Raw genomic sequence first — 14275 nt, forward strand, 5'->3', positions numbered from 1 at the left:
TAGTCAGGGGGGTCAGGAACCGTGACATTAATTCAACTTCTACATCCTAATTAGAAGAATGAAATGAAATGAAATTTTTTACAGAAAAAATTCTGCAATGTTAGGGGACTGATCTCAGGCTCCAAAATCCCCTTTAAGCTTCAAGATTCTAGGTTAAGGAATTAAACAAAATTTTAAGAGCCACAGCATAAAGCAATATTGAATATCTACCCTGGTTTGAAGTTCATATCATATTCCTTTTTTGGGGGAGAAGATGAACAAAACCTAATAATCTAATTTTACCCATTAAGTCAATCAAATAAGTGTAATTTAAGTGGTAGTTTGTACATAATACCCTAATTTTAGAACTGGCAGCAACTCCAATGTTGCTGCTCTAAAATTTACATGGAATAAATGACTGGAATAAGACAATGATTCCTAAAGACAACTTAACTAAAGTTCTTGTTGAAAAGGATACTACTGCAGTTTATTCTAATTGTTTACACAAAACAATATTTTAGATTTAAAAACTTGGTAGCAATAGAAACTAAGAAAATTATTCCAAGAAAGTCCATTTACTGCCTAAATTTGAAATTCTATTACAAGTTTCAGGTGAACTAGATCCAGCAATCCTAGGACTGAGGTAGATCTGAGAAGTAATCTCCTGCTTTTGCTTTATTTCTGAGGCAAGAACTCAACCAGTTTTCAAAGTTTACCCAAGAGTGATGTTAAAACTTCCCTTAGTAACTAATTTAAATGCATCTGATTACAAGTAGTTCACAAATACCATCTGATCCAATACCTCTCTCCTCAGCATTATTCAACATCAGGAAATACTCCTCCCTAAGCTTACACTGTACCTTTGTCTTTAATTTTTTTCCACCAAGAGTCTAACATCATGTCCCTGCATGCAATGTTTATTCTTAGGGAAGCCACATTATAAAGGCCCAACGTCTAGACAGGCGGCTCACCCAATCCATCAGAGAAAGGTTTCAAAAGTATGTAAATATTAAATTCTAGTCAAAAGAACAAAGCAAAGTCAATATCTAAAATTAGAGGAGGCTTCATATGACACTAGTAAACTAAAGAACACTGTCTGCAAAAGAAATAAACCTTGAGGGAGTCTCTGGATATTATTTTTTAAGTTTATCTTTATGAAATTCTTGAAGAAGAAAAAATCTGACATGTTCTGTGTAGCCATTAAAAAAGTTTTATTTACTAACATGGAAAAATACACATGATCAAGTGTGAAGAAAGCAAGTTATAAACAGCACTCGTAATTTCATTTCATTTTTGTAAAAAAAAAAAAAAAAAGCACTCTCTGTGAGATACTTTTGCTTAGAACTTCTTGGCCTTTTTTTTATACACCCCCCCACCCCCAGTCTCATTCATCCACTGACAAATCCTCAGCTATCCACTGTCACCTTTATAAAAACACACACACACACACTCACTCACTCTACGCCCCCCCCCCCGCCCAGACATAAGCCTTTATTGTTTTAAATTACTTTTTACTTTTGCTTCTCAGAATTACAGAGATCATGATTTAGAAAGACTAGGAGGTCTTCTGATGCTCAGATTTGTCTGTTTTTATCACTGTCCGCCTCAGTAAGAGCAGGTCTCAGACAATCTGACACACATGCTTACACACACACGACTAAAAGGATACTTATCCAAATAGCTAGGAATGGTTTTTTAAGTGTATGACACAGAGTAATTTTTACTTTGTTCTTTATGCCTTTCTGTATTGTCTGAGTGAAAAAAAACACACACAAAAAACAATACATTTATACTTAGAAAAAAGAAACCCATTTTCTTTTTGGAAAAAATTTAATGTTTTATAAAAAACAAAAAACCTCATTTTCTTAAGCTCTCCTGCAAAATACTCAAAAACACCTCGTCATACTTTATCAGCACCTCAGTTCTAGTTAAAAATGTTAGTTGATTTTACTTCAAGTGTCAGGAACGTCCTTAATTTCCCAGTCTATTTTTTATTAAATAAATGGGTCTCCAATAATGTGCAACAGCAGTATAAAACCCCTGCTTTCATTGTACCAGCTACAGTTTTCCTAAGTACTAAAGTTAATGCTTGAGGCTATTTTGAATGCAGGGTTCTCTGGAGAAAAAAATTGATTTAGTCCTATTTTTAATGCTGAAGCAAAATGTGGGGTTTGGTAACTCTATTTGTTGTTGAGTTATTAAAAAATTAAAGGCAGGACTTTCAGTTGACTATCAAACTTTCAACCTTATGCGCAAGTCCCAGAATGAGAGTTTTAGCATTCCAAATTTAACTCAAAACAAAAGGCTTTGCTTTGAGTCTACAAACGCTCCTTTCAGTTAGAAAAGTGCTCATTTGTCCAAAGCATACAATGTATTCACTCATTTTCTTGAAGATGACTCACACAATAATCTGAAACATAATGACTATGTGTTTGTAACAATTCAAACAACTGTAAAAAGGCTTGTCATCTGAACTCTGAATTAATTCAGAGGCGTCAGTTACATGTTCTGAATTTACATTTTAAAAATGCAAAGCAGCTGAAGCTGCATATTTTAGCAGGGAAAGAAAAAAATCTAATTGCCAATTCTACCTTCCTAATTGCTCCCTTAACGTTCTCCCATGTCTCTTGTGGTTAAAATTATTTTAACATTTAGAGATGCAATCGGAACTCCATAGGTTATCAATGGGAAAAAGATAGAGTGAGCAACAGATGTCACATTAAGCTCTACTAAACCACACAATTCTTGGAAACCATCAGCAAATATCTATAGGACATATGATATGTGCAAGTAACCATTATGGGTTTTAGAGGAGTTGTTCTCAAGTATGACTCCTGAACCAGCAGCAGCAGCAGCAGCAGCACTTGGAAGCTTGTTCAAAATGCAAATTATCACTGCCTCCCACTCCCCAAATCAAACTCTGCAGGTGGAGTCCAGCAAGTGGCAGTTTAATAGAGCTCTGCAGGTGATTCTGATGTACTCTAAAGTTGGAGTATCACTATTTTGAAATATTAATATTGTAAGAACTGCACCCCACTTTGTTCACTTATTTAAGACAGAAGTATGTCGAGAAATAAAGACAAGATTTACATAAGTGTATAATGCTACTTTCGGATTAGAATATAAAATAATTATGAAAGGATTTCTTATTTCAATTCCTTTAAATTTCGAAGTTAGTTTCTCAACAAATATTAGTGGCCATGTCAAGGTGGTAGAGGCAGCAACTGAGAGAAAAAAAAGACAGAATTTAAACAAAGAATAATTATGTGAATGAAGAATCAGTAGTTATAGAGTTCAGAGGCCTGATCATCAACTTTCTAACCATTCTTATATTCTACTCATTATTTCTCTTCCCAGGGAGAAAGCAGAGATCGAGTACTTAATGCGTCTGTGGAAACCCAATTTACAAGTTACCTGCCTAACCTAGATGGGCTCATCACCACACACCTGGATTATTGCAATAACCATCCAGCAGGCCTCCCTAATTTAAGATGGCCACCACCTCCCCTCTATTCTGTATTTAGCTTCTAAGGAATCTTTCTTAAACACTGTAGCTGTCCCAGTAATTCCTTGGCTCAGAAACCTGTAATGCTTCACTACTGCTTACTGAAGAGGTAGAGGTACTACCTCCGGGTATTCATCTAGAGGTTCAGATAGGGAATATAAATGGGTGAAGTAGGCCACGTGAATATTAAGTGCGTAGAAAAACTTTTCACTTTCCACAAAGAAACACACTCATCCCATTTTTGTTTTCCTACTTCTATGAGAACCTAACAGTGAAGGAATGATAACGAATGGGGACACTTGGCTCTAGTGTCCAGGAGACAATAGGCTATGTGGAGATTATGGTAAATTAAGGACCCAGGCCACACCAATGCTCTCCCCTCCACCAGTCTAGCCAAGTCTGGCATGTGAGAATAAGGTTCCAGTGTTGCCAGAATTTTTGAAAAACAAACAAAAACCCCTCAAATCTGGATTTTTATGTGAAATAACCCAACTTTAAAATTCTAGCTGAGATTAAACAAACAAACAAACAAACCCTAAACACAGTGTGATCCAAACAAAGCATATCTCTGGCCTATGGACTGTGAGTTTGACACCTCTAGTTTGGAGCATGAAGTCACTAAATCTGCCTGCCTTGTTTTCTGGTATCTTATCTCCCCTTTAGTAACAATAATCCCCATATTTAGGTAGCATTTTATACTCTGTATGCTTTCCCATCCATTTGATTCTCTACACTGTGAGAGGTAGAAAGGAGAAGAGAAAGCAGGCACAGACAGGCTAAGTAACTTGTCCAACATCAGAAGAGTAGTGAAAACCGAAGCCCAGGTCTCCCAACTCTGAGGCCAGCACAAAACCTTGGCCATTTCATTCTCATCTTGTCCCTTTCTATGAGTGCTTTTGCTTCAGTTGTGTCCTCATCGAGAATGACGGTCTCCTTTCTCTTTGCCAATCTAAATCAAGACTCAGCTCGAGCTCTCCTGCATACTTAAAACCTTCCTCAATGAGGTTGTCTCCAAGTTTCCTCTTTGCTGAACTTCAATTGCTGTTGTGGTCAATAACTTACAAACTGGTGTTTACCAACAAATTATTTCACATCACTTCACATTAGCTCATATCCTCAATTATCCTCTAAGCTCTTTGATTATAGGGACATGTCATTGTTTTCCACAGAGTTCTAGGTACTGTGTTGGGACATAAATGACTGCATAAAGTTCGCTGTATGGACAGTTCTTTTGAGGAAGAGAGTTACGAGGATACACTAACTTACCAGCCTGATGTTGTCTTCTGGGCGGAGTAATATGAACATTGCTTGGAGATGCTGTTGGAGATCACCTGGTGAAATGTACAAAACAAAAAATAATTATTCTCCATTGCGAATGTTCTCATAGAGGCTGCCTTCTACTCTTAATGACTTGTACAAAAGTTTTGGTTCACTGAAGGACCCTAATTACATTCACTTTTAAAGACTATGCTACAGTAACATTTGTTTGTGTTTGTCCTATGGAAGGGACACTTGAAACCAATCTCAGTTTTGTACTAAGGTGGATGCTGATGAGAGCGGGGGTGTGAAATCTGTCAGGCAAAGGCAGCACTGGCTGTGCTTTCAGGCCCACAGACGGTGCCAATGAAGGAATCTCGACATTCCAATTTCTGTAACTGTAATCTTCAGTTGCACTTAACCAAAGAAGATTTTTAGATTCCCCCTAGAATAATGTCAAAAGTTTAAAATGATTTCCATATTAGTGGCTGATATTAAAATAAAAGTACTTATTAAATATAGCAGATACCAAGGGATATATATTCTACTGAACATATTAGATGTTACTTGTTCTTATATATTCTATAAAACAAAGTTGAAATTTCTTTGTATTACACTATTATAGATTTCCTCATATTCTCTATTCTGTACTAGGAAATCTGAGGCTTTAGACAGTAGGAGATAATTAGATAATGTGCTATCATAAATGAATACAATTAGAGAAGAAAAACCTTCATTCCTGCCCATCCAGGTCCAGCCCTTTTTTAAGTCTAAAGTGACAGAGAAGTGTTTGGATATTTTAAATGAAGCCCAAATAAGAAATTCTAACTAGTTTAAGAAACATGCTTAAGAAAGTACAATTAGACATAGTAAGCCCTTGATCTGCTCTCAATTCTGCCATCATCTTTCAGTCACTGTGAGCTCAGCCAAGGCAGCTCCAGCTTATGTGAAGGTCTGGTTTTGTAAGCTGTGTTTATAACCACACTGCCTCATCTGTTCTGGTCTGGATTACAAATCAAGCCCATTCAGTTTGTGTTCAATCTGCTTTTCTTTTTAGGAAGGGGAAAGCTAAGTGAACAAGGTCAAGTAGAAATCTGGGTGGCAGTTTAGTGTGGAAGTTTGACAGAAGAAAAAGGCCAACCAGGGCCAGGAGCTTTGAGAGCCATGGACGCCACTTACAATTAATGCCACAAAGCAATCTGCCTAACATTTCAGTCAGACAAGCTGGATTTAAACCAATATTTTGTCTTCTTTTTACTGTAAGTGATAAATATCCACACCAAACAGAAATACAAAGCTTTAGCTGGGTCTACTTCCTCTGTGCATTCAAGTTTTGGGGGGAAGTGTCCCTCCCCTCTGGTTACAGTAGGCACCGAAAAGGAAGGTTTTAGAAAGCGTACTCCAAAGCTTATTTTTCAAAAGAGATTTTTTTCCCCTTACTCTTTTAAAATTTTTCCATGCTGGGAAATTGTGGTAGGAGGATAATACAGTCCAATGAGATAAAATAATTCTGAGCTGCTACATTTGTAACTAGATGAAGGTTCAAATAAGAAGTAGGACAGCCACTAAAATAGCTGAGATTATCTGGACTGGAGCTAAACTCAACCACTGGCTCATGGGATCCAGTATTTCTGGCTTTCACCTCTGACCTACACACTCAAAGTTTATAGTCTTCTTTGTTCTCTTGCTGGTAATTCCAATATATTCCACTCCTGGAGGTAACACATCAAAGTGGCACATTTATAACAATAAGCAATCACTCTTTGTATAGCACTGATCAGGATTTCTTCAACTGCTGTGATCAGGTTGGCTTTTATTTTTCCCCCCAAATGACACAAACAAGGTTTGCTGTTAGAAGAGGCATAGGCTGATTATCTTCCTGAACCTAGAGATATCCTATACTTAGAGACCACTTTCCTCAGATGCACTTTCTCTGGTTCTTTCTTAACTTTATCAGCACAACTGCACCTGACTTTAGGGAAATCCAACATATGGAAATATAAATGTATATAACTACTATTAGTGGGTGTGATCTTGTGATTTATTAAAAATATATATTTGGTCTTTATCCTGCTCCTGGCACAGAGCTCCAAAAACCCTTGGAATTTCTGAAGTTGAGCAGAGCAATAATGGTGTCTTTTATTATGTTAATGACATGGCTTTTGGAAAGTACCTAAGGATGGCAGCTGGTTGCCAGGGTACAGGGAATGGGGGAAGGGCGTGAGGGGGAAGGGGCTGGAGGTTGACCAGATCACCAATGGCCAGCAATTAAATCAATCATGCCTATGTAATAAAGCCTCCATAAAAACCCAACGAACTGGGTTCAGAGAGCTCCCAGGTTGGTGAACACAAGGAGATTTGAGGTGAGTGGCACATTTGGAGAGGGCTTAGAAGCTTGGTACCCATTCCCACATACCTTGACGTATGCACCTCTTCCACCATCTGGTTTTCCTGAGTTATATCCTTTTATAACAAATTTCTCTGAGTTATCTGAGCTGCTCTAGCAAAGAAACTGAACCCAAGGAGGTGGTCATTGGAAACTCCAATCCACAGACAACCTGGACTTATGATTGACATCTGTGAGGAGCAGTGAGTATTGGACAACTGGGCCCTTAACCTATGGGATCTGACGCTGTCTGACAGTGTCAGAATTCAGTTGAACTGCAGAACACCCAGCTGGTGTCTGAGAACTGCTTGGATGTGTGGAGAAAAACCCCTCACATTAGAATAGGATGTAGAATATTAGGAGGTTGTTCAAAATCAGATTCTTATATTCATCTCTAGGTGAACTTTATTTGATGACTTCGTTTCTATAAAAGTCCTCTGAGTTAAATTCCCAGTCTTTTTAGTGCAAACATAATCAAGAAGTACACTCTAGCACCTAAGAACTGGTATTTTTCAATGTGATATAATAACTCTTGTTATCACAACAGTGAGTTTATTTATCCCAGTATATATTCTGTTCTATCTATCTATCTATGTATCTATCTATCATCTATCTATCTATGAATCAATCATATTATTTCTCTTATAACATCAATAGAGAGTAGACAGGAAAAAGAAACGTAATCTTTGGTTAATTGAAATGACTTTGCATAGGATCTAAGGACACATCTGAACTTCTTTTAGCTATCAAAATCTTAATTCAGAAGTCACATAGACTTCATTAGAGTATTTTTGTACCTTATTATTTTTCCAACAAATACTTTTTGAAGATCTACTAGATGTATAAGGCATTCTGCTAAGTGCCAGAAAATGGTCTGAGAGTTAAAGAAAAGTGCAATGCTTTCTTTTACTACTACAGAACCGATGGAGAAATGGGGATGAGGTAGCCAGCCTTTCAGAACAAGAGAATCAAAGAAACCAAGAAAGGAACAGATTATGTTGAGGTTTACCTGCATGCTTGTTGCGTCTGTGGCTGATTCTTGGTGTGGATGATCCATTTCCCCGTGGTAGAAAAAGGGCAGCACCTTTGACAGTTAGAAAGCTCTCGCTGATGCTACAAAAAAAAAAAAAAAAAAATTCAAAAGAAAATAAATTACTTAAGAAAGGAAATCAAAAACTAAGACGGAAACCCACTTCAGAATTATTCTCTCATCCCTACTCCAAAGTCCCGACTTCATGGGATGAAGCAAAAATCAAATAAAAAAAGACAGTGCATGGCACTCACACAGTCCTGTCTACTCTAGACGATTTTTATGAAACAGAACTTAATGTATTCTATGTGCATTACATAGTAGCAGTTACGAGTGAAGGCTCTGGAAACCAAAAAAAAGGGTAAAGGTTCTGGAACCAGACTGCCTGGGTGTGAATCCTGACTCTGCTACTTCTTACCTGAGTGAATTTTTATAGCCTAAATTCCATTATCCATAAAACAGAGATAACAAAATGAGGTGGTTGTGAGGAGTCAATAAGATTGCAGCTTCTTACAGTGGTGCTTTTAGTAAATACTAGTTACTATTATTAGACCTATGGTTACCAATAATGGTGTTTCAATAGTGTTCTAATCATATGCGCATCTGACAATACTTAACAGAGACTGTGTATGGCTACTCACACAGTCCTGTCTACTCTAGACAATTTTTATGAAACAGATCCAAAGTTTGCTAGATCCAAACTTTGCAAAAAAATTTGTTTAAAATACACAGCACACTAAAGTGTTACTCAAAATTTTACTTTCACCAACTTGTATTTCCACATACACTGAAAGGTAGTGCACAGGAAGTGTGCTTAACCCATGGAGTTTGCCCTCCATGCTAACTTCATCCTTCATGTGAATGATAGCTCAACAGAAGTGAAGAATTACTCCTCAGGACAGAGGCTACTCAAAATATAATTGCTAGTGGATATCCACAGAAAACAAAAAATATACCTCAATTATTTCATATCAATAGACTAAGCCTTTCAATGTAACCTACAGAATCTGAAAAGAATTGAACTTTTTTTTAAAGTATATCTTTATTGATTTCAGAGAAAGGTAGAGGGAGGGAGAGAGAGAAACATTAGTGATGAGAGAGTCATTGATCAGCTGCCTCCTGCACACGCCCTGCTGGGGATCGAGTGGCCAACTCGGGCATGTGCCCTGAGTGGGCATTGAACCTCGATTTCCTGGATCACAGGTTGATGCTCAACAGCTGAGACACGCTGGCTGGGCAGGATCGAACTTTTAAATCACTAACTGCAAAGTTTAGAACACATAATGGAGGGTTTCCAAGTTTGCAGGGTTAGCTAATGTATTCTAAATTAAACTGCCTCCTCAACATTTCTACTTGGAATACTAATTGGCATCTCAAACTTACACTGCCAAAGCTAATCTCTTGAGTCCCCTGCAAGCCTGATCCCTAGCCTCATCCATCCAAGTTGTTTGGGCCAAATACATAACAATCATGGTTGGTTTCTCTTTTTTCATATATGTAATCAATCAGGGAAACCTCTGAGCTTTGCTTTTAAATAATTTTTGAATCTGCTCACTTAACTCCATTAACACTCTAACAATCAGTGGTCCATGGCGCCATCATTTTTTACTTAAACCACTGTAAAAACCCCTATGCTCTCATACATTTCAGCTTTAATTCATGGCCAGCCTTCTTTTTTTGGTTAATCCTCACCCAAGAATATATTTTCCATTGATTTTCAGAGCAGGGGTAGGGGGAAGAAGAGAAACATCGATGTGAGAGAAACACATTGATTGGTAGCCTCCGGCAAGCCCACTGGGGCCGGGGATCAAACCTGCAACTCGGGTACATGCTCTTGACCAGGAATCAGACTCGAGACCCTGAGGCACGAGGGCGATGCTCTAACCACTGAGCACACAGGCCAGGGCCAGCCCTGTTTCCTTTATACCCTTCTCCGCCCCTGAAGTGAAGCTAATCCCAGGAGTATCAACATAGAGTGTCTTAACTGGCCTGTCCACAACCACTGCTGCACTGCAACTAGCCCCTTACTAAAGAACCACCAGAATGATTTAAAATATATAGATCTATAAACAAACCTGTATATAGATGTATTTTAAATCATTAGATATATATCATATAATGTCTCTTCCCTACTTAAAATCCTCCAGTGGCTTCCCTTTCTACTTAAAATAAAAGCTGGTCTTTAGCTTGGACTTCAAGGCCCTGTAACATCTGTTAAGTTACTTCTCTGATCTTGCTCCATCTCCCCTTTTGTTTACTATTTAGTTGCACTGCCTTCTATTTTTTCTATATTTCAGACACCTTCTCAGGGCCTTTGTGCTTTTTGTTTTCTACTTGGGAAACGTTTTTCTTGGCCTGTCACTAAATCATAGCTCCAGTATTATCATCTTTACCCCTCCCCCATCCCAATCACACTTTATCCTGTTTCTGTTTTGTTTCCTTCAGAATATTTGTCATGCACTAAAATTATATTTATTCACTTGTATACTTGATTGCAGTTATCTCCCTATAACAGAATATAGACTCCATGAAGAGCAAGGATTTTATTTTGGTCCTCAACACTGAAAACAGTGCCAAGCACATAGTAGGTATTCAGTAGATATTTGATGGAGGAACTCATCCATTCCACAGTTTCTTCCACACTTTTATGTCTGTCTCATCACTGCAGCAGGAATTGTAATTTAAAACAAGAGAAATTCTATAATCTCACATGTAAAAAATAATTGCCACTGGACTAAATATATATGGCAGATTAATGAACTATAAAATACAAATGTTTGATAATAAGTTAATTGGAAAATTAAATTAAATCACCCCTATAAAATTGTCAGTTGTTGACTAAATTTCATCCTTTAATCAAGTGGCATGAAGCTGATAAACCTTTGAGGTAACTTGCCAACTAGATTAGAACATGTCTTCTAAAAACAAACATGAATGCAGACACCACTCTAAAATTTGCACACTGGCTGGGAGGGGCTGCCTTTATTTTGTTTTGTTTTCATCTTTAAATAAAGCATTGCGCTCTTGTGGTCTGTTGCACAAGTCTTGTCCTTGTTACATTCGTGGTATGCACATGTCACCATGCTGTGGGTCACTGTTTCACTCATATTACGGGAACAACCTAAAACAAAATGTCTGAGTGACAGGATGAGTGGGGTACACCACAGACAGGAAATGAAATTCATACTTCTGCCAACACAGCAACTGTCTGCTTTACTAAATGAAAATATTTTAAAAGTAAAGACTAAATAGTCTACCTATCACCAGACAAAGTTACAGCTGCGGGCACTTTGGTTTCCTGTAAACAAAGTAGTCTCTACATCTACAAAAGAAGTAGATTTGTTGTGAGTTTAAAAGAACCAAGCATACCTCAGTAATTTCCCTTTGACAAACACAGTTTAAGAACTAACTTCCTGGTTTTTGGAGTTCCGTAATATTGTTCTTAGATAAATTTGTTGCTTATGCTTTAAAGCAGATTTAAGTGTATTCTCTAAAATGTATATAGTGCTTTCACATGGGGAGGGTTGAGTGGGGGGTCCTCACTTAACTCAAAGCTACCTGGAAAACTCTTGATTATAAAAAACCAGAAGTCAAATTCATATATGATATAAGGGAAAGATGCCTTTCTATTTACACAAAACTCAATAAAAGGCTTTTCTGATGGAACAAAATACACAACAGATCTTGCTATAGTAAGGCTCCCAGGGCCATGGTAGATATACTCTAGATGCTACAATCAATGCTCTTTATTTTGTGGCCCCAGATTAGGACTTCCCAGTTATCACAAAAGTGGCATACATTGTTGATCACAAGGAATGAAAGTGTGGTTGATTACAAAAATCCCTTAATGTCACTGAAAAAAAGTTAAAGCTTTATAAATGCTATCAAAGATGTGATGGCAGCACAGTGGCATGGAAGTAAAAAATAAAATTTGCAACCACCAGAGTTTAGGTGGATCAAATTCAACTTGAAAATTAAATGCTTTATTTGCATATGAAGAAAATTATATGCAAATTTAATCACATGTACTTCATTGTAAGGTAAAAGCTTAGTATATCTTGCTAGAATAGCAAGAGATTAATTTATGTAAATATTAGTTTTTCTGAAACAGTTGTCTGAAGATTCAATTGACATATAGAGTTGGCTTCTAATTAAAAATTTAGAAAGGCAGGTGAAAACTTTTACACATTTTCTTAACTGACCAATTCTCTAGAGTGAGTCTGACCCAGAAACAAGAATTCTCCTGTAAATTCTATGAAGCCATCCATATGTGATTACAGATGTTTAAGTCAGACATAAATCCAAAAGGACTTAAAACTCCTATATTAAGGAAAACACAAGATAAAACGAATACCACTACTCTCTCTTTGTCTAAAGATGGAGAGTAATTAGCTGCTTGGTAAGACAATGACACAGGATCATAATTTCTCACCTTTACCAGAGTACAACTGAAGAACATCTATTCCTCTCTTGCCACAAGATCACTTGCTCAATGAGAAACTCATCTGTAGCTGGATATATGAAATAAGTTAATAAAAGCTAACATGACTAGATGTCTACTGTATGCTAGGCACTGAGCTAATACGTACTTTACATTATTTCATTTAATCTTCACAACAATCCTATGAAGCAGGTACTATTTTTTTTTACCCCCAACTTACATATGAGAGATTGAGGGGATCAGAGATCATTAAGTTATTTGCCCAAGATCATACGAAGGTCTGACTTAAAAATTCACACTTTTAATCACCCTCTACTATGCTGTTCTAGTTTCATGATATAGTTTTATGGAAGATGAAATATGTCTTCCTACACAGCTTTTCAACAGAATTTAAAAGTAGAGTACAGGAACAGGAGAAGAGAAGTGAAATCCATCCAGATCTCAACTCTTCTCATTCCTTTTTTGCTCCCTCTAACAGGGCCATGAACAGAAAGACTATATTGAGGGGAATGAAGAACATCTGGCTGAGGGATGAATCCAGATGGGCTAGACAGTAGTGAAAAGGACTGTACTTCTGTTGGAAATGATAGTAGCATTTTAGTCTAAAAAATGGAGGAGAGAGTACTCTGCTTTAAATAAATATAGAGAAGCACTCTGTGCCAATCCCTCCCAATTGAAATCACTTCCTAAAGCATGAAATTTGTTAACTGGCAGTTTCTTCTCAGGCAAAGTGTAGAGGAAAAGGTCAATTAAGGGAAGAAAATACTTAACTATTCTGAGATTGGAACAATCTTTGAGGACTGTGGCCAGGATGATCATCCATGACCACCAGGCAGGCCAAGGAAGCAAAACAAAGCAACACCACACCTGGCCAAACTGCTGAGCATCAATTGGATAGACGTTCTTCTGTTTTACATGCAACACACAAGAAGAAATGGATTATTTACTAGATGAAAATCAAGTTTCAGAAAGTAGGTGTAATACTTTTGTTTCAACATTAAAATGAAGAAGGTAGATTTTTTTTTTTTAAATCCTCACCTGAGGATATTTTTTCCATTGCTTTTCAGAGAGAGTGGAAGGGGGGGCAGGGAGGGAGGGAGAGGGAGAGAGACAGACAGACAGACAGACAGACAGACATCGACTGGTTGCCTCCTGCTCTTGCCCTGACTGTGGGGGAGCCTGCAACTGAGGTATGCGTCCTTGGCCACAATCAAACTCCGGACCCTTAAGTCCTTGGGCTGATGCTCTAACCACTGAGCAAAACTGGCTAGGGCAGAAAGTAGATTTTTATGTTTATAATGTTTGTAATGCCAAACTCTTGAATTTGTTTGGTATTTCTGCCTAAGGCCTAAATTTATAGGTAAGTTATTATGTAATACTGATTGCATCCATTACACCCTCCTAACATTTTCCCTTTCCTGATAAGCTTTCTCTGCTTATTTAGTTGTTTAATTTTCAGATTAAAGACACTAGGGAAGCTCCTGTCAATCCTATTAGGTGGAAAGGAGTTCATGTCCTCACTTAGTGTGACCTAATACATAAAAAAGGAATTTCATAATAAAAAGCTTCAAATATCAGATCAGAGGCCAAAGGACTACAGAGCTATCAATACTAGTGTCTCATGAAAAGTTTGGCTAAATCCAGAACAGGAAGGAAAAAGTCACTGTGTCTTGATAT

The 14275-nt window shown here is 37.5% G+C and overlaps 1 protein-coding gene across 9 annotated transcripts in view; it reads right to left on the bottom strand.

The window, feature by feature from the left end:
* Positions 1-14275, bottom strand: part of SSH2 (slingshot protein phosphatase 2) — a 210240-nt gene that overhangs the window by 54220 nt on the left and 141745 nt on the right. For 6 of the 9 annotated variants that reach the window (XM_081161269.1, XM_081161266.1, XM_081161265.1 and 3 more), the window contains 2 exons: positions 8137-8240; positions 4751-4815 (listed from right to left, as the gene is read on the bottom strand). In XM_081161269.1, the coding sequence (XP_081017395.1) occupies positions 4751-4815; positions 8137-8240 (169 nt within the window). Of the gene's footprint in view, positions 1-4750; positions 4816-8136; positions 8241-13369; positions 13505-14275 lie in introns of all 9 variants that reach the window. The other 3 variants (XM_081161272.1, XM_081161270.1, XM_081161271.1) reach the window with 1 other exon arrangement.

Source organism: Miniopterus schreibersii (genome assembly GCF_964146895.1).
Source record: "Miniopterus schreibersii genome assembly, chromosome: 16".
In the NCBI taxonomy this organism is placed as follows: Eukaryota; Metazoa; Chordata; class Mammalia; order Chiroptera; family Miniopteridae; genus Miniopterus; species Miniopterus schreibersii.